Source organism: Fundulus heteroclitus, unplaced genomic scaffold (assembly GCF_011125445.2).
Source record: "Fundulus heteroclitus isolate FHET01 unplaced genomic scaffold, MU-UCD_Fhet_4.1 scaffold_94, whole genome shotgun sequence".
NCBI lineage: Eukaryota > Metazoa > Chordata > Actinopteri > Cyprinodontiformes > Fundulidae > Fundulus > Fundulus heteroclitus.
In genome coordinates, this window is record NW_023397406.1 from 280,467 (window position 1) to 302,209 (window position 21,743).

General features: G+C 40.1%; 1 protein-coding gene across 1 annotated transcript; it reads left to right on the plus strand.

Moving 5' to 3' along the window:
* Positions 1-1,164: 1,164 nt before the first annotated feature.
* Positions 1,165-19,976, plus strand: olfml2bb (olfactomedin-like 2Bb). Its single transcript, XM_012882792.3, has 9 exons — positions 1,165-1,789; positions 3,615-3,887; positions 9,113-9,220; positions 12,790-12,936; positions 13,045-13,231; positions 13,302-13,709; positions 14,492-14,668; positions 16,792-16,988; positions 18,482-19,976. The coding sequence occupies exons 1-9, from the start codon at positions 1,517-1,519 to the stop codon at positions 18,869-18,871; spliced, it is 2,160 nt and encodes a 719-aa protein (XP_012738246.2). The 5' UTR covers positions 1,165-1,516; the 3' UTR covers positions 18,872-19,976.
* Positions 19,977-21,743: the final 1,767 nt, after the last annotated feature.

Consider the following 21,743-nt stretch of genomic DNA (forward strand, 5'->3'; position numbering starts at 1 on the left):
TCTGTGCCTCCACTCGAGTACACAACCTTTGGGTTATCTGATCCCTCCATGACTGTGTCTTTGCCTGCTTTGTTGATTGTCTTTTATTGTTATTGTTAAAATATCTGTGAATGAAAAAAGTAGCACTGCTTATTTAAAAGAGATCGCCATCACTGAATATGATAAATTTGTCATTGTGTTTTTGTGTGTGTTTGATGCAATAAAGACCAGCGACATTTGTTGGGGTCAATGAGGCACTTTAAATGATGGCCGGTGTTTAATGACTCCTATTTAAGTTTTATTGTAGAATCTGGTGGTTCAGAACACAGCAACGTCCCTCACCAATGCAGCCCCAGCCGCATTATTGGATCTTTGTATTAGCTACAAGGAAAAAAGGGGAGTCTTTAAAAAATTATTTAAAAGAAGACAGCGAAGGTGCCTGCCTAACACGGTGCAGTAACCGGAGGGATGTGAGACCGTGTTAAAAGACGTGCTGCTGCATCGTGGACAAGCTGAAGGCGGCTGAGAGCAGCCTGTCTGACACCAAAATACAGAGCGTGAGGTAGTAAAAGCCTGAATGACTTTTTCAAAATCCTGTCTAGAAATACCTTTTTTTTTTTTATTTTGGCAAGTTGCCTCAGTTGAAAAAAATCTAGTTTTTTACAACAGATCTTAATTGAGCATCAAATCGTGAGCATCACAAGAGTCATTAGGGTGGAAAAGTGTGACCTTAAGGTGAAAAAAGTTCAGAGGAATACTTTTCATCATTTTTACAAGGTTTCAGTTCACAAACATCTATCTATCTATCTATCTATCTATCTATCTATCTATCTATCTATCTATCTATCTATCTGTCTGTCTGTCTGTCTGTCTGTCTGTCTGTCTGTCTGTCTGTCTGTCAAGCTATCTATCTATATTCTTTTGTGTTTCTGTTTACTTACAAATGACACATTAAGATTTATTTTCCTCTGCTTGATTGTGTGTTGTTGTTTTTTTGTTTGTTTGTTTATTAGAGAAGCTGTTTCCATGTATAAAGCCAAATGCTAATCAAAAGGTAGTTTTTCAAGTCATTTCGATAGTCGCGGCTCCTCGCATTTGACCAATCAGGATCTCTGGTTGTCGCTCAGCGATGGCAGAGCTGTTTTGATTGGCTGGCAACATTTACATCGTGGTTCATCTGAGAAGTCCAACCTGGACCATCTCTCAGACGCAGTGAGGACGGTGAGGACCGCCGCAGAGAGAGATTTAGACGTCATTTTATTATAACATTACACCCCTTTGAGCTTTGACTTTATACGTTTCTCTTTTATATGTGTCACGGTAGTTGTATCAGTCTAAATGGATTATTCAAAGACAGCCTAAAGTGCCGTTTTAGGCTTTTGGAAAGCAGATTGTTTTCCCGATCACCTTTAAAGACTTACCGGGCGCGCCTCTGTTTCTGGGTTTATTGCTCTCTGTCGGACCGGAGCCGCGCTCGGCTGTTTTGGCGCTGTTTACCTGTTAATTACCTGGAAGTAGTCAGCGCACGGTGCTGTTTATGTGGAGGATGTGGCGCACACTCTCCCTGCTGGCTGTTTGCTGTGCTGTGCGCCGACTGGACGCCCTCATGGCGGCGGACGCAAGCCTGGACACCTCCCGGGAGAAGCTGCTTGCGACCGGACCCGAGGAGCTCGGTAAGCCGGACAAAGGTGGGCCGGCCCCGGGCAGAGCTGTGCACACCGAACAGAGGGACGCTCCAGCTGGGGGCCTGCAGCCCACCACTGAGCCCCTGGAGGATGAGCTGGACAACCAGGAGAATATCATCAGCCAGGTCAGAGTCTTCCACGCGGATATCAGCCCCAATAAATGCTTTTTAAATTCAGACACAAGCAGATTATATGTTCAGCAATGCTTTGCAAACGTTTCGCTGCAGGCCTGTTCACATTTTGACACATTACTTTTTCAAACTTTAAAGTATTTTATTTATGTGACTCTAGAATTATTCTTTCTTTCTTTCTTTCTTCTTTCTTTCTTTCTTTCTACAAAATAAAACAGAAATTTGCGGGATGTGCATATTCAGCTCCCTTTACTCTGACACTACTATACTGTGAATAAATTAGGTGCAATCAGTTGTGATTTGAAACTTTCTATTGTCAGAGAACCTTAGAGAACACCCAGCATCACCAGACCAAGGAACACACCAGGAAAGTTGGGGATAAAGTTTGGGTTGGGGGACGAGATTAAACGAGCGTTAGGTTTTACATTTAGGATCTCACCGAGGTCAACCCGTCATCTGAAATTAGGGAAATTGTTTGCCACCACTGCTGACCTACTAAAGCCTGGGCAAGGTTAGTAATCAAGGAAGCAGTGAGAGGCCTGTGTTAACTCTGGAGGAGTTGCAGAGGGCCACAGCTCAGATGTTGACAGGCTAACTATGAGTTATACACTGCAGTAAAGGTGATCTTTACGGAGGAGTGGTAAGTTTGCCGCAAGCAGGCGTTCCAGGTAAACCGCTAAGAACAGGGTTGCAGAAGACTTGAGACTGAGGTTGAGGTTCACTTTCCAGTAACAAAGTGACCTCACACAAACAGCCAAAGCTATCATGTTTAAATCAGGGTGACAAACACCAGTCAGTGAGGGCGCATGTCCTGCCGATTAAAGATATGTCCCTGGTCTAGTACAGCATTAGTGAATGTCTGCTAAAACTCAATATACGGTTCAGGTGTGTTAAAGCAGAGGGAAGTTACAGGACGTTGGCCCTCAAGGACCAGAGTTTGACACTTTTGTTTAGATGGAAGCAAACATTTGTGTTAGAATGGTCCAGTCAAAGTCCAGACCAAGAGCCATTTGGAAATTTAGTAAAACCTTTTTTCTAACTTTGTCTCTTCATAGCACAAGTGAATCAGACTAAATGTGATCTGCAAACAAGTTGTTTTAAAAAAAAAAAAGGCAGATGACAAAAATAGGACTTTATAAATAGTTAGAACCACAAGCGACGAAATGTTATTTTCCTTCCTTCCCCCATGAGATGTCGTTCAATCCAATTTCCACCAAACTTATATACAAAGCAATTTATTTTCTGAAGGTTTGGTGTAACTTCTGCAAAACTTTCCTCCTACTTCATCACACAAAAGCCACAGGAGACAACAGAGCAGTCGCGCATTCAGGGCGTACAGTGAGCTTTAGTTTCCCCCCTTTCTTATTTGAAACAGGATCTGGGGATAGTTTTTACTCTCATCACGTCTTACCTACCAAATAGTTCAGTACTTGATTAGTCCTTTAAACACAATCCAAACCTTAGTTTAGTTGGGAACACCAGACCCAGACGTGTGTGTGCGTGAGTGCGTGCGTGAGCCCACAATATGGTAACGGTTTGCATACATCTGGCAGCTGGTTATATAACATTTTTCCAGCTGTAAGAGCTCCAAACCAAAAAAACTGCCTATTTGTAAATTGTTGTAGCTGTCTTTTCAGAATAGGCTCATCTCTGAAGCGACGGCACACCACCACCATGCAGCAGTTTCCGTTTTTACTTTCAACAAAAGTCTTCTTTCTGATCCTGTTGCACGAACTGACAGAAACGTATCTCTATTTTATGTCGACCGTCTGGAGCAGAAAGGAAATCCTGAACAAAAGATTTGGTTCCTCTCTTTCAGCTGCTCGGAGACTATGACAAAGTTAAAACGGAGTCATCTGGGTCAGACTGTGTGTGCCGGTGTGTAGTCCGGCCGATCAAACGCTCCGACTGCAGCCGCATTCTTGACAGCGAATCAGCGCCGCTCTCCCAGGACTTTTACACCGTGGAAACGATCACCAAGGGGACCGACTGCAAGAAGTGCGTGTGCATGGCTCCTCCTTCAGCCGTCAACCCCTGCGAGGGAGAGTACCGGTTCAAAAAGTTACAGGAGGCAAGCAAAGATGACATCAAGGTAGAAACACACACATAAATGAAAAATATATATATATATTTTCCCCTAGCTTTTGTGAGCAAGACATAGAATAGAATATAATTTTTTTTATATAATTCAATTCAATTCAATTCAATTTTATTTATATAGCGCCAAATCATGAAACATGTCATCTCAAGGCACTTTACAAAGTCAAGTTCAATCATATTATACAGATTGGGTCAGATTATACAGATTGGTCAAAAATGTCCTATATAAGGAAACCAGTTGATTGCATCAAAGTCCCGACAAGCAGCATTCACTCCTGGGGAACCGTAGAGCCACAGGAAGAGTCATCTGCATTGTACATGGCTTTGCTGCAATCCCTCATACTGAGCAAGCATGAAGCGACAGTGGGAAGAAAAACCACCCATTAACGGGAAAAAAAACCTCCGGCAGAACCGGGCTCAGTATGAACGGTCATCTGCCTCGACCGACTGGGGTTACAGAAGACAGAACAGAGACACAACAAGAGAAACAAAAAGCACAGAAGCACACATTGATCTAGTAATCTGTTCTACATTAGATGGTAGTAGCGGGTGAGCCGTCTTCTCTGGATGATGTCACAGTTAACAGAACGCCAGACCAGGTGTACCTACTATGAAGAGAAAAGAGAGAGAACAGAAAGTTAAAGCAGAAATGACAACACATAATGCATAATTGAAGAACAGTAGAACTCAATATGGTGAGAAAATTAGATCCTGATATACTCCAGTAACCTAAGCCTATAGCAGTAAAACTATAAAGGTAGCTGAGAGTAACATGAGTCACTAGTTATAATTTTTGTCAAAAAGAAAAGTTTTAAGCCTAGTCTTAAAAGTAGACAGGGTGTCTGCCTCACGGACCAAAACTGGGAGTTGGTTCCACAGGAGAGGAGCCTGATAGCTAAAGGATCTGCCTCCCATTCTACTTTTAGAGACTCTAGGAACCACCAGCAGACCTGCGGTCTGAGAGCGAAGTGCTCTGTTAGGAACATACGGGGTAATCAGAGCTCTGATATATGATGGAGTTTGATTATGAAGGGCTTTATACGTTAGAAGAAGAATTTTAAATTCTATTCTTGATTTAACAGGAAGCCAATGAAGGGAAGCTAAAATTGGAGAAATATGATCCCTCTTGTTGATTTTCATCAGAACTCTTGCTGCAGCATTTTGGATCAGCTGAAGGCTTTGAATTGTATTTTGTGGAATTCCTGATAGTAAAGAATTACAATAGTCCAGCCTTGAAGTAACAAATGCATGGACCAGTTTTTCAGCATCACTCCTGGACAGAATGTTTCTAATTTTGGCGATATTCCGGAGGTGAAAAAAGGAAACTCTGGAAACCTGTTTAATATGGGATTTAAATGACATGTCTTGGTCAAAAATAACACCAAGATTTTTTACTTTATTACCAGAGGCCAGTTTAATGCCACCCAGATTAAGTGATTGGTTAAGAAGTTTATTTTTTGAGGACTCTGGCCCAAAGATTAAAACTTCGGTCTTGTCAGAATTTAGATGCAGGAAATTTAAAGTCATCCAGCTTTTGATGTCATCAAGACATGACTGCAGTCGAAGTAATTGATTGGATTCATCAGGATTTATGGATAAATATAGCTGAGTATCATCAGCATAACAGTGGAAATTAATCCCATGCTGTCTGATAATTTTGTCTATCGGAAGCATATATATAGTAAAGAGAATTGGTCCAAGGACTGAACCCTGTGGTACTCCACAGGTGACCCTAGAGTTTGAGGAAGATTTATTATTAACATGAACAAATTGGAATCTGTCTGACAGATAAGATTTAAACCAGCCTAATGCTTTCCCCTTAATCCCTACAGTATGTTCAAGTCTTTGTAGGAGAATATTGTGATCAACTGTATCAAACGCAGCACTGAGATCTAACAGGACAAGTATAGACACAAGTCCATTATCTGAGGCCATGAGAATATCATTAGTGACCTTCACCAGAGCTGTTTCAGTGCTATGATGAGCTCTGAAGCCTGACTGAAACTCCTCAAGTAGGTCATTACTTTGTAAATGTTCACAAAGTTGATTAGCAACTACTTTCTCAAGAATTTTTGATAAGAAAAGAAGATTAGATATAGGTCTGTAATTTACTAACTCATCTTGATCAAGAGAAGGTTTCTTAAGTAAAGGTTTAATAACAGCTACTTTCAAAACCTGTGGTACATATCCATTTACTAAGGATAGATTAATCATGTCTAAAATAGTGCCACTGATCAAAGGGAATATGTCCTTAAACAACTTGGTTGGGATTGGGTCTAACATACAGGTAGAAGGTTTAGATGAAGCTAAAATTTTAGATAGCTCAGAAAGCTCTACTGCTTCTAAACAGTTCAAACACTGCGCAGATTCTAAAGATTCCTCCAATGCTGCCTCACTTACTGAGGACGAGGTAATCATGTTTGGGAGGATGCCAATTATTTTATTTTTAATGGCATCAATTTTATTTATGAAGAATCCCATAAAATCATTACTACTGAGAGCTAAGGGAATGGATGGATCAACAGAGCTGTGGCTCTGGGTAAGTTTGGCAACTGTACTAAAGAGAAATCTAGGATTATTTTTATTCTCTTCAATTAATGATGAAAAATATGCTGCTCTAACTCTGCGGAGGGTCTTGTTATACAACAATAGTCTGTCCCTCCAGATTAAGTAGGATTCCTCTTGGTGTGTAGAGCGCCATTTTCTCTCCAATTTCCTAACATTGCGCTTCAAGGAACGCAGCTCTGAATTAAACCAAGGAGCCAGCTTCCTGTGAATAATCACCTTCTTTTTCAAGGGAGCTACATTGTCTAATGCAGAACGCAATGAGGAAGTCACATTGTTAGCAAAGGTATCGATTTGTGAATGGGAAGAAACAGCAATGCTGCCATCTACAGGGCATTTCTGCAATACTGAGGATATTAAGAAGGGGACAGACTCTTTAAGTTTTGATACAGCATTATCCGATAAAAATCTACTATAATGGAACCCTCTTTTGGGGGTGGAGAATTCAGTTAGATTAAACTCAAATGTTATTAAAAAATGATCAGACAGGACAGGGTTGTGAGGAAATACTGTTAATTCTTCACAATCAATGCCATATGTCAGCACAAGGTCTAAAGTATGGAGCCGAGAGTGCGTCGGTTCATGCACATTTTGAGCAAAACCAATTGAATCTAGGATAGTTTTAAAGGCTACACTAAGGTTATCACATTCAGTGTCAACATGGATGTTAAAATCACCCACTATAATAACCTTATCAGTATTTAACACCAAATCAGATAAGAAATCTGACAACTCATCCAAAAACTGAGTGTAAGGGCCTGGTGGACGATACAAAACAACAAACAGAAGAGGTTTTATTGCTTTGCAGTTTGGATGAGGGAAACTGAGGGTTAAATGTTCAAAAGAACTGTAATTATTAGTTGGCCTGGGACTAATTAATAAATCAGACTGAAAGATAGTTGCCACTCCTCCTCCTCTTCTTCCCACAGATCTGGGAATGTGGAAATTTGAATAACTGGAGGGGGTTGACTCATTTATACTAACGTAGTCCTCTTGTAGCCAGGTTTCTGTGAGACAAAACAAATCAATCTGATTATCAGAAATTAATTCATTAACTAACAAAGTCTTTGGAGGGAGAGACCTTATATTTAATAGACCACATTTTATTATTTTATTTTTAGGTTCAAGGTGAACCATATTGATTTTTATTAGGTTTTTATGATTTGTTCCTTTTAGATCAGTTTTTGATCTGTTAAGTTTTGGCCGTGGGAAAGACACCATCTCAATAGGATAATGGGTGGGTAACAGTACAGAAGCTGCAGAGAGGTGTGTTAAACTACGGCTCTGCTTCCTGGTCTGGACCCTGGGTTGTCAGCATTTAGGAGAACTAATAAATCCGGCCAGATTCCTAGAAAGAAGAGCTGCACCATCCAAAGTAGGATGGATGCCGTCTCTCCGGATCAGACCAGGTTTTCCCCAGAAAGTTCTCCAGTTATCAATGTAGCCCACGTCGTTTTCTGGACACCACCTAGACAACCAGCGGTTGAATGATGACATGCGGCTAAACATGTCATCACTGGTCAGATCAGGCAGGGGACCAGAGAAAATTACGGAGTCCGACATAGTTTTAGCAAACTCACAAACCGAAGCAACACCAACTTTGGTGACCTCTGATCGGCGTGACCGGGTGTCATTACCGCCAGCGTGAATAACAATTTTGCGGTATTTACGCTTATCCTTAGCCAGTAGTTTTAGGTAGGATTCTATGTCGCCTGTTCTGGCCCCTGGTAGGCATTTAACTATGGTCCCTGGTTTCTTTAGTGCCACATTTCTTATTATGGAGCTGCCAATAATTAAGGTCGGCTCCTCGGCGAGATTGTCGCTCAGAGGGGAAAATTTATTAGAAACGCAGATGGGTTGGTGGTGATCTGGGGTCTGTAATCTAGAGCTATGCTTCCTACGAACTGTCACCCAGCCAGCCTGGTTACCAGGCTGCTCGGGTGCTACTGCTTTAGGTTCGCTACGTGAAGTTACTCTATGCGGCTCCGCGCTAGCAAAAGAGCGGCTATCAGCTGGTTTTTCAACAGCACGGAGCCGGGTCTCCAATTCTGACACCCTCGCCTCCAAAGCTACAAAAACACTACATTTATTACATGTACCATCATCACTAAAGGAGGCAGAGGAATAACTGAACATCTGACACAGAGAGCAGCAGATAGGAGACTTAGTCAGACACGGAGAAGCCATTATGAGGCTAAGGCTTGGCTAGCGCTAGGCTAAAGCTAGGCTAGCGCCCTATTATCACGCCAAAGAACAAACCGTGTGAAACACGAGGAGTTCCCAAACGTGATGAGCAGCCACAGACAATGTTTTAAAAGTGCTTATGTTTGGAAACAGATGTTACAGCAAAGAGGTTTAAAGATAAAAAGCGAGAGAGCCTGGAGCAAAGCTCCGTCGTTCACACAGCAACAACAGGAAGTGACAGAATACGCCTTACCGCAAACAGGAAGTCCGCGAGTCCACTACAGCGATATGGCAAACTAAATGTACAATAAGTTCAAATTTACAACATAAGAAAAAAATACTGTAGCGTTATATATAATAATAGTCAGATTAAAAGGAATATTCTAAAAAATATATGCAAAATGTGCATTTATATTTGAGCATATAAGCTTTTTCCGTCATTAAGCTTTTGTGTTTGTCTTTTCCAAGCTGGCAACCATCATTGACTTATTAGAAGGCTCCCTATATGGAATGGACTTGTTGAAGCTTAACTCTGTCACCACCAAGCTGCTGGCCAAAGTGGACAACCTGGAGAAGGTGAGTGAACTCAGACCATATGCTGTCATGTTTTATGGATTACAAACCTGATCAGGAGCCCGAATGGTTCAGGTTCATAGCAAACTGAAAGAAATAAAGACTTTTGTTATGTCACAGCGTTATTAAATTAATTTTCCCTTAAAGCTATATACACAGCCCACATTCACCAACTTCAAAAGGTTTGTTTGAATTTTTTGTCAATTTTTTTTTTTTTAGAAAAACCAAAACAAAAGAACCCATTTACAGAAGATTTCACAGCCTTTGCTCACCGTTGGTAGCAATGACAGCTTAAAGCCTTCTTTAGGAAGTCCAACAAGGTTGCCACACCTGTATTTTAATCCAGGTCACTCGAGGACTTTCACAGATTGCTTCTGAAGGCACTTCTTCTTTATCTCGGCTGTGCGCTTCAGGTCGTTGTGTTGGAAGATGAATTATCGTCTTAGTCTGAGGGCCAGAGTCCTCTGAACAGTCTCTCTACATCTTACTACTCTCATATAACTCTCTCCATAGACTAGCCCCTGGGTCCCTGCCAGAGAAAAACATCTCCACATCATGCTGCTCCCATCACCAACCCTAACATGAAAGGCAAGATTAGCCAGGTGATTAGCGGTGGCTGAATTTCTCAAGGAACGGAGCTCAGAATTCAGCCCAAGTATCTTTATCTTGGTTTCTTCTGATCTGCAGTCTACCGTCCGTCTCCCTTAACGGCAGATGGATGGTGGAGTGTAGGAAAGATGGACTTTCTGGATGGCTCTCCTATTTCTACAAGGGAGCACTGGACGTCTGCCTGATTGACCGTTGGGTTATTAGTCATCTCTGTCACAGAGGACGATTATCCCTGTTTAGTTGGGTGACCAGACCTGGGGAGACTGCTAGTGGTTTCAAACTTCTTTCATTTCCAAATTATTTATGTGCAGACCACAGAGCATTTCAGTGTGTTCAATGCACCCACAGTTTTGTTGTATCCTTCCCCAGACATGTGCTTACAAGTAATCCGGTCTGAAAAGGTCTACAGACAATGCATTTGCCTCGACTGCTTGGTTTTTGCCCCTTCAGCTGTGCAAACTTATCTAAAAAAAGGGTATTCCACGTCAACACCGTGTTCAATTAGCTGAACGTACCGCAGATGGACTACTTTGAGGCTGTAGAAGCATGTTAAGGATTTCACTGTGAAGACTTATGGACATGTGGTTTTATTTGATTTTTGTTTTGAGTAAATAAGATTTGTGGATTTACTGAGGCTTTCTCTCATTTTAAATGTGATATTTTGAGGGGATGAAGGAAATTATTACAGTTCAGAATAAGGTCTTAAAAAAAAACAAAATGTGAGAAGACTGCAGTGCTGTGATTGTATTCTAGATGCACTGTGCAGCTCAGATGACGTCATTCACTTCATTTTAATTTTGTGCTTGTACTAATGAATTTGAAACATTTTTCATCCAGACTGCAATTATTATAAAATTCCCATAAATGCAATACATTTTGAAAAACTAGAATTGAGTGCAGAAGGTCAGTTTGCTGTGAATTAATTGTATGTACGGCCAAAATTAATGCATACCCACCCCCCTAATATCTGGTTAAATGTCCCTACGCAACTTGCAGAGAAATCTGGGGGCTTTTTTTTTTTGCCCTCAACAGGCTTCTGGCATAATTCTGCCTCGATATTTTTTCCAGCCTTGTTGGCACAACTGGCAGAGTTCATTTAAATCGGTCGGTTCCTGGCACCGGCTCAGCTTTAAAGCACAGTCCACAAATTTTCAATGAGGTTGAGGTCGAAGCCATTCCAGAAGATTAATGTCAGGCTGGTTTATCCACTCCAAAACCAGTTTTTATGTGTGTTTGGGATCGTTGTCCCGTTGGGACACCCCACTGGGTTTTTGTTAGCTTTTGTGTTTCACGCTTGCAGTTGAAATGTTCAGTCCATTCGCTCCAGCCCTGACACACTACAGTCCATTTAGGAACTTATTACTCTAAAATTTGTTGTTTTTAAGTTACATAAATAGGAAAACAGCCTACATATTTTTGAGCAGTTGTATTTAACATGATATATTTGAGTATAATGAGTGAAGTATGAGTATAAAACGAGTTTTATCCTTACTAACTAAATTTAGAAATTGCAGAAAACCAACTTCATTGTAGAGCTGGAAAAGCTTCCTGATGTTATTGAATTGATGATTTTTAAATGTGTATAATTTGGTGGCATTTATCTTGGAAACCAGGACCAGATGATACTTTTTTATAAGCATTAATCAGTTTGATGATTTAGCATTTACTTCATTACAGCAATGTTTTTTTAAGACAAGCAATCTGTGGCTTCATGTCTGATAAGCTGATGATGTCCCTTATGCCTCCAAAAATCATTACATCACCTAAATGAGTTTAACAAATTAATTTATATATATTTGACAGAAACAGTTCATAACCTGAAATCCACAACTTGCTGCCTAGATGTGTTGCCCACCAGGTTTTAAAAAGTAGCTTTCTGTTGCGTTGACCTTAAAATATTGCAAATTTTAAGTTCCGTCTGATTGCATAGATCAGACCTCTTAAACCAAATCTAGGTGCACCGATAATAATGAAAAACAGGCCCAGATCAAATTTTTTATTTAGTTTGGAAAACATTATTAAAAAGGTAGTCAATGAAGAAATTTACCCCTATATCGAAAAATGTATATCTTGAGGATGACACAGTTGATCAGTAAAAAAATACAGATTAATAGACTGGAAAAACCAAAGGGGATGTTTGTTATACTGTCCTCCTAAACTGCTTTAAACCTTATTTGGCAGTTATTTGGTAATTAGAATCTGGGCGTACAAAAACATTTTAGTGGTTCCTCAAGGGTCCATTCTTGGCCCACTATTATTGTACTGGCAGCCTGTTTGTAAATGGGTGGACATAAAATGCTTTACATTTTTACATTTACTCACATTTATGTTATGTTTTTAAAGTGTTTTTTGTTTTAACCACTTTCGATGGCATGGTGTATCAATGGGATTGTATACATAAAATCATGCCTTGCCAAAAGATCTACCTTTTAGTTTGCAGAGGCTAGTGTGACATTATCACAGTATGATAATATTGAGTAAAAGTAATTTGGTTTGATGTTATCATGGTATTTACTCAACAATTTTTAAAAAAAATGCATAGCTTGATCTAATTTACGTTTTAATAATATTAGAACATTTATTTTGATATTATTTTGATAATATTTGAATACATACACTTAGGCAGTCTATTGAATTAAAAACTAAGTATTTATTGATAATAATTATATAAATTCTTGGTGTTTTTCTCTTTCTAGAGTAACTCAGGTCTTATATTAGCAGGTTAGTCATTCAGTCTGTTATCTGCTCTGGTAAAATATGCTTAACTTTCTGACTTTAAAACAGTGTGAATTTGTTTTGAAATGTGTATATATATATATGTGTTACTTTATGCTTTAAAGAAAACTGTGGATTGCAGTTTTGACAGCGCTACTTTTAAAATCCTTGGTAAAATTTCTGTGTATAGGGCTGCGGCAGATTATTGCTTAACTCCCATTTCAAGTGAGTTTCTTTGTGCATTACAGGTTTTCACAAAGAATCTTACTGAAAGAACAAGAGAGAAAGAGCGCATGAAGGAAAAAAATAAGGACAAAGACAAGAAGGTTCAACTGAAAAAGAAGAAAATCAGTGATTCAGACCGATCTGGAGCAGCTGCCCCCGACCAAAAGCAGGTACTAAAAACTAAGCAGCAAACATCTTTGACAAGAATCTCGTTTTTTTTTCGGGGCTGAAAAGTCAAAAAGAATTTAGTCCACATTGTTGTTGTTGTTGTTTTGCAGAAGAGTTATGAAAGTCAGATAAAGAAAGTCCAACAGCAAGATGGACAGGTGCAACATCAGCCAACCAGAAACGAAACAGAGACTAAAACTACAGGCAAAGACAAGAACAATGTGCTGATTAGAGGAGTGACCTTCTACAAGGCAGCTGAAGATAGCTACATAGAGGAAGAAGAGAGAGAAAAGAACGGTGAGTGATAAACATGCATTTCTAACATTTTCAGAACGCAGTCTTATATCTTCTCTCTTTGCCTTTTTAGCCTTTCTTATCCCAAAGGCTGCGGCGGACGTGTTGATTGACAAGCCGCCCACTGTCACCAAGAATCCTAGGCCATCGCTTCCTGTAAAACCCAACCATGAGCCCAAAATCAAAGGGTCTGAGCAACAACAAGCAACCACCAAGCAAACAACAACAACAAGGTCAACTCCTGTAACCGTCAAAGTGTCTGATCAAGTCGACCCTACAACTCCACGACAAACGAAAACCAAACTTCAAACTAAGAACGCAGGTTTTCCCTCCACCACACCTGTCCCCCCACACACCACAGATACCAATATCCGTCCACCCAGTGATGCAAATCCCACCACAACCCCTCAGTCAAAACCCAGAAGCCGCCTCAGCTGGACGGAGAGCCCTGCCGACCAACCCAAGGCCACAAAAAAGCCAGGTAGAGTTAAACCGAAGACCCAAAATATGGTGATTTTAGTAGATGATGTGCTGGTTGGAGTTGGAGATTTGATTTTGTAATGGCCTGCCGTTGTCATTTAGCAGAGGGCTAACCGTGGGGAAACTGGAAATACCAGTATCATGCTTGGAAAAAGCATACAAGTACATAATCACTTGTGGAAATAAGGTAGCAGTTGGAGATTCTCATGGTATGATAACCCTGAGTAAAAATACCACAGTATCACAATGTTTACACAACCTTTTTTAAATTGTTTTAATTTAACATAGAAAAAGCAAGAATCTTTCCCACTGTTACTAAGAAAATACATTTATTCTCTGCTTTATTAATTTTACATGCAACATTCTTTATAGGAACTGTATTTCTTAAATATAGACTAGCTGAATTAAGAAGTAAATAATAGATTATTTTGTCAATCAGATGCTTAACTAATAGCAGCTTTAACAAAGACATGACCTCAAAAGGCATGATGGGTCGTGTTCTTCTAGTTTCCAACTCCTGGTTATTTTTGAGGGTTTTTTGAGCGAGTATGTCCAACATTGACAACATCGGTTTTTCTTGGATGGATGCAGCCTTCTTTCAGCCAGCTGACCAGCAGTGGAGAGCTATGGGTGGGGTGGGGTGGGTTGTGGTTTTACATTCAGTGGAAAACTTGGGTCCCTTTTCCAGAATCTCGTTAAGAGAACTTTAAACCATATCAACTGTATAATAGAATATTTTTTAGCTGTTTTAACCTTTTAACCTTTTTCCTGGTGGTCCAGCAGGTGTGTGTAAGGACACAGTAGCGAGCATCTCCGAGCCGGTCCAACAGAACTCTTATGGTCCCAGTGATGGAGCCTGGATGAAAGATGCCCGTGGCCATGGCAAGGTCATCTACCTCACTAATGGTCATTATGGCAACAGCCTGCTGGAGTTTAGAGACATGGACACTTTTAAATCAGGTATGAGAGTCTGTACATGTGGAGGACCAAAAAAGTCAAAAGGTCGAGTTAGTAAACTCATCTAAGTTTGAAGTAAAATGCACTGGATGGTAATCTTTACGTTCCTTCAATCCAGTGCCACGTTTGGGTTAATTTAAACTAGTGAATTATGTTTTATACTTCTGATTAAACAAAACAGCTCTTGTCAAACAATTCTCCCAAAGTAACTAATAGTCAAAATTTTATCTCCTATGTAATAGGGTCTCCTTGAGGACTTTAGCAAGGATTTTTTATTGTTTTAGTGCCAAATACGTTTTTAAATACTGTTTGAAGACAAATCAACAGTTTTACCAGCAAATTAGTTTTTCTGATAAGCAATAGGTCCGTACCTAACGCTAATACGTCTTGTTAACAAGTTGAGCCTGCACTCTTTGGTGTAGACGTTGTTACTAAGGAAAGAAGACCTAGTTAGCTATTTTCAGTACTGAAGAAAGCACAAAGGAAGCTTTCAGAAAACAAAGTGTGTTATCTGTTTGAAAACTCCTAATCTATCATGTTGGATTAGGAAATGTTGACAGGTATTTGTAAATACCTACAGGGTACACACGTATGCTCCATTTCCTTTGCCTCGGTCTGGCCGCCCTCTACTCCGCTCCGCCTGCTTAGGAGCATTTCAGCAACAGTTTTTTTCAGGGCCAGTCTGGGTTTCTCCTTACCTGACTCCGCCAGATAGATTTGCTCCGCATATCCATCTGGAAACCTTCCGTTGAAGTAATTTTGGGAAGGGGCGAAAATACTGGTTAGCTGATTGGCCTATGTTGGTGATTGGCGGGCCAAATAAACCAATCAGATTCGTCGTCGCTCTGTTACGAGCGACGACGAAAACACAACCACAAGCCAAGCTACTCTTGCTGCTGCAGGTAAAGGCTCGTTCGCTCAGCAAATAAATACTCTGTAATTCCGATAAAACTTGCTCGATAGCCACGCTAACGCTAGTTTCATCGGCTGAAGCCGCCATGTTCTTTAGACTGAACTGTCGCTCCTCGTTGCGTCACACCTCAACCGGCCTCAAAGCCAACGCTGATTGGACGTTCGTTTGGTGAACGGCTCCAAATTTTCTTTAACGGAGAGTAGCCAGACTGATCTGCGAGTGAAACCTTGAAAGCTCGCGAGATCAGGATGGTCTCACGAGGCTAGGTTTCTCCGGCCCTGGTGAGGAGTAGGGTCATACCAAGTGGACTGGAGCAGAGTTTAGATGTAAACACACTGCTTTTCAGGGATTGGCTAAGAGGTGAGGAGAAACAAGAACAGAAGAGCAACGACATTAATATGAATTACCACTATGAACGGAGTCAGTCAAACCAAAATATTATTTTACTATTTACAAACCATGAATCACGCCTGAAGGAAAAAAGACACTTCAGCATTCTATTCACTGTCGCGTTTTATCAGATTTGTGGATTTACTGAGACTTTCTCTCGTTTTAAACACACTAAAAACTGTTAAGTTTTGTCTCTAGAGTGTTCAAAATAGGGTTAAAAAGGCGCCTGATCCATGCATCGAGTGCAGGAGAGTCAGGCTGCTCCTTGCCTTTCTCAGGGGAGAAGAGCAGCGGCAGTCCAAAGATCCCTCAGCGCGAAATGCAATAGACATCCTATAAAAATAATTTCAGTATGACCACAGTTTAGTGCTACTAAAATTTTCTTATCGCTCCTGCCATGGTTGACGAAGGAATATTTTATCCTTTTTAGTTTTTATGTTTTTATTTATAATGATTTTTTTTTATCTCTGCTCCTAAAATAAATAACATAGGATTGATCACAGAAAGCCTGTTTAAAGCTCCTGTACAGGTACAATACATGAGAAAATTATTGTATTTTTGTGTATTTTGTGCTTGATAACTATAAAAAGATTATCAGGTGGTCATTATTGGTGACATCAGAAACCACCTTGGCAGAAATAAACAGGTCAAAAGTTTAAAAAATAGAAACTATTTTAGAATTACTGACATTTTATCATCTCTTAACAGTATATGTATAGTTTATATTCTTTGAATGTTTTCTATAGATGATTGATGAGTATATGTAGTGCCTTGAACTCAGTGAAGAGCTAAAGTGTGTTTGTTGTGTGCTGTTTCTGCTCAGGCCAGCCGAGTAATTCGTACAAGCTGCCCTATGATTTCACCGGAACGGGCCACGTCGTGTTTAATGGAGCTTTCTTCTACAACCGGGCGTTCAGCAGGGACGTGATCAGATTCGACCTGAGACGTAGATACGTGTCCGCCTGGACAACGCTTCATGATGCCATCCTGGAGGAGCAAACTCACAGGACACAGACTGAAGTAAGCCTGCACTGATGTTAGATGCACCAGAAGCAGTGGATGTTAGATCGCTGGAGCATGTGCATTTGTCTTCTGTCAAGCTTTTGAGGAATAAAACAACACTACGGATCACTGAAAAGTTGTTTTTGTTGTTGTTGAAAAGCCCACTTTAAGAGCTGAAAACCACTGCCATTTATAAATGGCCTGGTATCAATTCCACTATATGATAACCATGAGTTAAAACACCATGTTTTACCAGAGTCACAGTATTTATAAAAACTTAAAACAAAAATGTATATAACATTATCAAAGTGCTTTTATTTAAATTTAAAAGCAATTATTCCTACTGCCGCAAAGAATTACCTTCCCACTTGAAAAAGCAGCTTAGCAAATTCAATTCTTAACCCTGTAACAAGATGTTGAATCTAAAAAACAATCTAATACAATAATCATTAGGAATTCACATCTCGGTGTTGTGGAATAGGTGACATTCTGTGACAGAAGGGTTGAATTATTGGACTTCATCAAATAAACAAACTATCTAATTTATCTATCAAACTACAAATACTGACTTTAGATGTAAAGCCACAACTGTAAATAATCATCATCATCATCATCAATCATTTTTGCTTTGTAGGTCAATTATTTGCAGCAAAGTCTTGAATAAATGTGGTTAGTGATCTCTTAAAATAAAATGTTTGATTTACATTAAAAACAAAAAAATAATATCAGAACACACAAAATGTTTGTTTGTGAAAGAGTGCTTCATAATTTGAGAAAGAGTGAAAAAATCGTTGGGTGGAAACAAACACTAAATGCTGTGGCATTTGTTATCCATTCCTGCTGGCTGCATGGATCTCTGACTTGATGAATGAGACTGCACTGGTACTAAGTTTTATGTACATACCAGTGAACCATCAACAATATCATCAGAAATCTCAGTGTTGTTAACAGTGGATCTTCCTGCTGCGTTCAACATAGTTGATCTTAACATACTGATTGATGGACTGGGAAGCGGCTGGTTGTGTCCAGTACTGTGGGAGAGTGGTTCACACTTTACTTACCAGATGAGAGCTACTTTATGTCATTTCTAAATCTGGGTGAATAAAGTGTCCATATGGGGTCCCCTCAAGGCTCCCTTTTCAGGCCACTGTTAATTATAAAAAAGGATATGCTCACACTAGCTCAGATAATGGAGCACTACAACATCTCTTAACATCTGTATACTCGTGGTAACTTCAGTGCATGAGATTTTCCAGAATTTCCAACTTCAACATCAACTTAAATCAGAAAAGTCCCAAAAACCTAAATGAATCCAAAAAACTAGACTCAACTATCGACTCAATGACAATAAAGACTACATACCATGTAAAGAACCTACCTGATAGTATTGACTTAGACCTATATTATAAGAGCCAAATAAATGAGTATTACCAAATCAGCCTACTAAAACCCTGAAGACATTTAGCACATACGTTTATTGCTCTGTAATATACAGCCTGTTTATTTTGCAGGTGGAATTGGCTGTGGATGAGTCTGGCCTTTGGCTGCTCTACCCCGCTCTGGACACGGAGGGTTTCCACCAGGAAGTAATCCTCCTCATCCACCTCCATCACAGAGACCTTCAGCCCATCCAAACCTTCCGTACGGGTCTCCGACGCGGCCGCTACGGCAACAGCTTCCTGGTCTGCGGCGTGCTCTATGGAGTGGATAGCATGGAGCATCGCTATGCCAACGTGACATACGGCTTCGACACGCACACGCTCACACATACCGTGCCGAGCCTGGCGTTCACCAACATGCACACGCATACTTCCCAGGTGTCCTACAACCCGCTGGACAAAAAGCTTTACGCATGGGACGGCGGGCACCAGATGAATTATGATGTCATCTTTGCTTATTAGTAAAAAAAAGAGAGACAAAGAGAAGAACGACTTTGTTCAAAAAGACAGGAGATCCAACTAAGACAGATGAAATAAGGTACTAAGAGAAGATGCAGTTCAACAGTATTTTGTTTCCATATGACTGTAGATCAGTCAGCTGACATTTCTTTGCTACACACAACAGGGGCGGATCTGCTCAGAGACGACAAACCAAGGTCTTCCTATGAGCCTTTGTGTAGCTGCCGCAGAGAACGTTCGTTCTTTAAGAAAATATTGTGAAACTAAGCATGGACCCCCAAACCACTAAAATATTAAAGTTCCACAACTTTTACAGTGGAGGGTTCAGAAAGTTTAGAGGCGTATTTAAAAAAGACGGTAGAAACAGGTGTTAATAGAAAATTAAGGAGTTTTCAAAAAGCAACACCGAAGGACTTTTTTTTTTTTGTGTGTGGTTAAAGTTACAGAACAGTCATGAAGTGGGGCAGAACCCAGAGTAAAACATCTGCTTTCAGACTGTTTCCACTCTTTTTGGGTTTATCAGCAATCGCCTCGTAAAGTTAGATGAAAATGGTTTGCGTTTTGGAGCAGCTTGTAAAGTCCAGAACAAGACACAAAAAGAATGAATCCTAAAGTCTAGATTTTTAGCTTTTTGACATCTGATAGTTTTTTATATGTATGAGCTTTGGTTGCATACTTTTTGACTGAATAAAGTTTTGTAGAGTTACCCTTAAAGGATGTAACCTTAACTATGACAAATCTTTACAAAGCCAAATCACAGAAAGAATTTTAACCAAAATTAGACATGCTTATTCAAAAACGGACTCCCCACGTTAAAAACAGACAGTTTACTTTCAGCAAGGGCATTAAATGTTTACTTGAAGTTGTAATGATGCAGTGAAGGGTTTCACAACATGGCCAAGTTTTGTACAACTTGTTTGTTCTCGCTGTTTCAGCATTAGACTCTTGATACAGAAAGTAAGTCCATTTGTTCAAAATGTGCAACTAGTGCAACTTTTTTGCAAGTCCAATATAAAGACAAGGTTGATCATGACCGCTTATCTGGAGGTTTTGCTTTTTCATTTTGTTAATTTATAATAAAATCTCTGAAAAGACCGAAGTAACCAGCTCTTTTCTAGCCCTTCCCTGTCTCTTTGTTCACCATCTGCATGCCTGTCCGGTCTGTTGTGGACATTATTTTTGGGAGCTGATTTAGTTTTCCTGGAAGCAGTGGAGCCACTGGAAGAATCCCAGAGTGGAAAATAAGCCCAGATGCTGGTGTACGTCCGACTAGGGAGTGCTCGGGGCACAGACCAGGCCATTTATGTGTTGGAAAGCCTCATGTAGATTCAAACAGGGTGACGGATTGCCATTTATAATTCAGACACCCTTTGCACGCTTGTCAAAGCCTGACTCGGTTCAACTTGGCTGAATTTCTCTTTTAACGTGAAATGGACTGAATTTTGCGTGAATGATTAACCATAATGAGAGGTGTTGGGAGCAGGAGAGCACGCTTGACGGTTATTTCTGCTTCGTGGACAACTTCATTGTCCTTTTGCAGCTTCAGACATGTGGATAAAAAAAAAAATCACACATATTTTCTGGAAAAATATGGAAAATACTTATCCTTCTTCTTATGACTTAAGTCTTGAACTTTTGCACATTTTGTCATGTTGCAACCACAAAAATGCAGTGTAATTTGTTGGAGTTATAAGTGACAGACCAACACAGAGGGGATATAAATGTGAAGAGGTAAATAAATTCTACACTTTTTTTAACTAAAAGCTGAAAAGAGTGCACTCAGTGGCCTCAGTACATAGGGTCCACATTTGTCTAATTGAATCTCAGCTGTTCTGTGAAGGCCTCAGAGGTTTGTTAGAGAACATCAGTGAGCAAGCAGCTTCATGAAGACAGACGGACACATCTGACAGGTCTGGACAACTTTAATGCAGAGCAAGTTCATAAAAAATAACTCCTTTGTAACATCTCACAGTTTAATTCATTATTTGAAAACTGAAAGCGTGGGAAAAACTGCATGGTTACTGAGACATTCTTGTCCACCTAAACTGACACACTAGAAAAGGAGCGCATTAATCAGAGAGGTAGCCAAGAGGCCCATGGTAACTCTGGAGGAGCTCCAGAGATCGACACCACTGCTGGGAGAAGCTGTTGACAGAATAACTATTGGTAATGTCCACAAATCTTTATGGACGAGGGAGGAGAAAACAGCCGTTATTGAAAGAAAGCCATAAGAAGTTTGCACAAGCCAAGTAGGGCACATAGCAAGCATGTAGAATAAGGTGCTCTGGTCAGGTGAGACCAAAAATGACATTTTCCGGACAGTGTGAAAGAATGATAGAAATGGTGGGAAGTTGTTATGGCAGCATCATGCTAAAGACAAGTGTTTTGTTTTTTTTCAGCAGGACAGCTAAGCTGACCAGAATTGAAGGGAAGATCCCTGTGAATTGAGATCAGAGAGAGGTTCCCCTTCCAGCACGAGAGCAACCGTAAACACACTGTGCAGGCTTACATTGGAATGGTGTAGATAAAAACGTACCATATTCCTGTGTTTAAATGGCCTAATCAGAGTCCATACCTAAAACCCAACTGAGTATCTGTGACTTGAAAGTTGAATTTCACAATTGCTCTTTGTCCACTGGGTCTGAGGAATGGGTTAGAATGTCCTCCTGTAAATTTGTAAAGCCGATAAATACCCCAAAAGACTTTCAGCTGTAGTTTCAGTGAAGGGTGCTAACACAAATACATGTTTTAGATCTTTATTTGTTAAAGAAAAAAAATGGGAAACCACAAATAATTTTTCTTCCGCTTGACCTTTATGCTCTGTTTTGTGTGGGTTTATCACATAAACCCCACCAAAAAAAAAAACGTTTTGTGT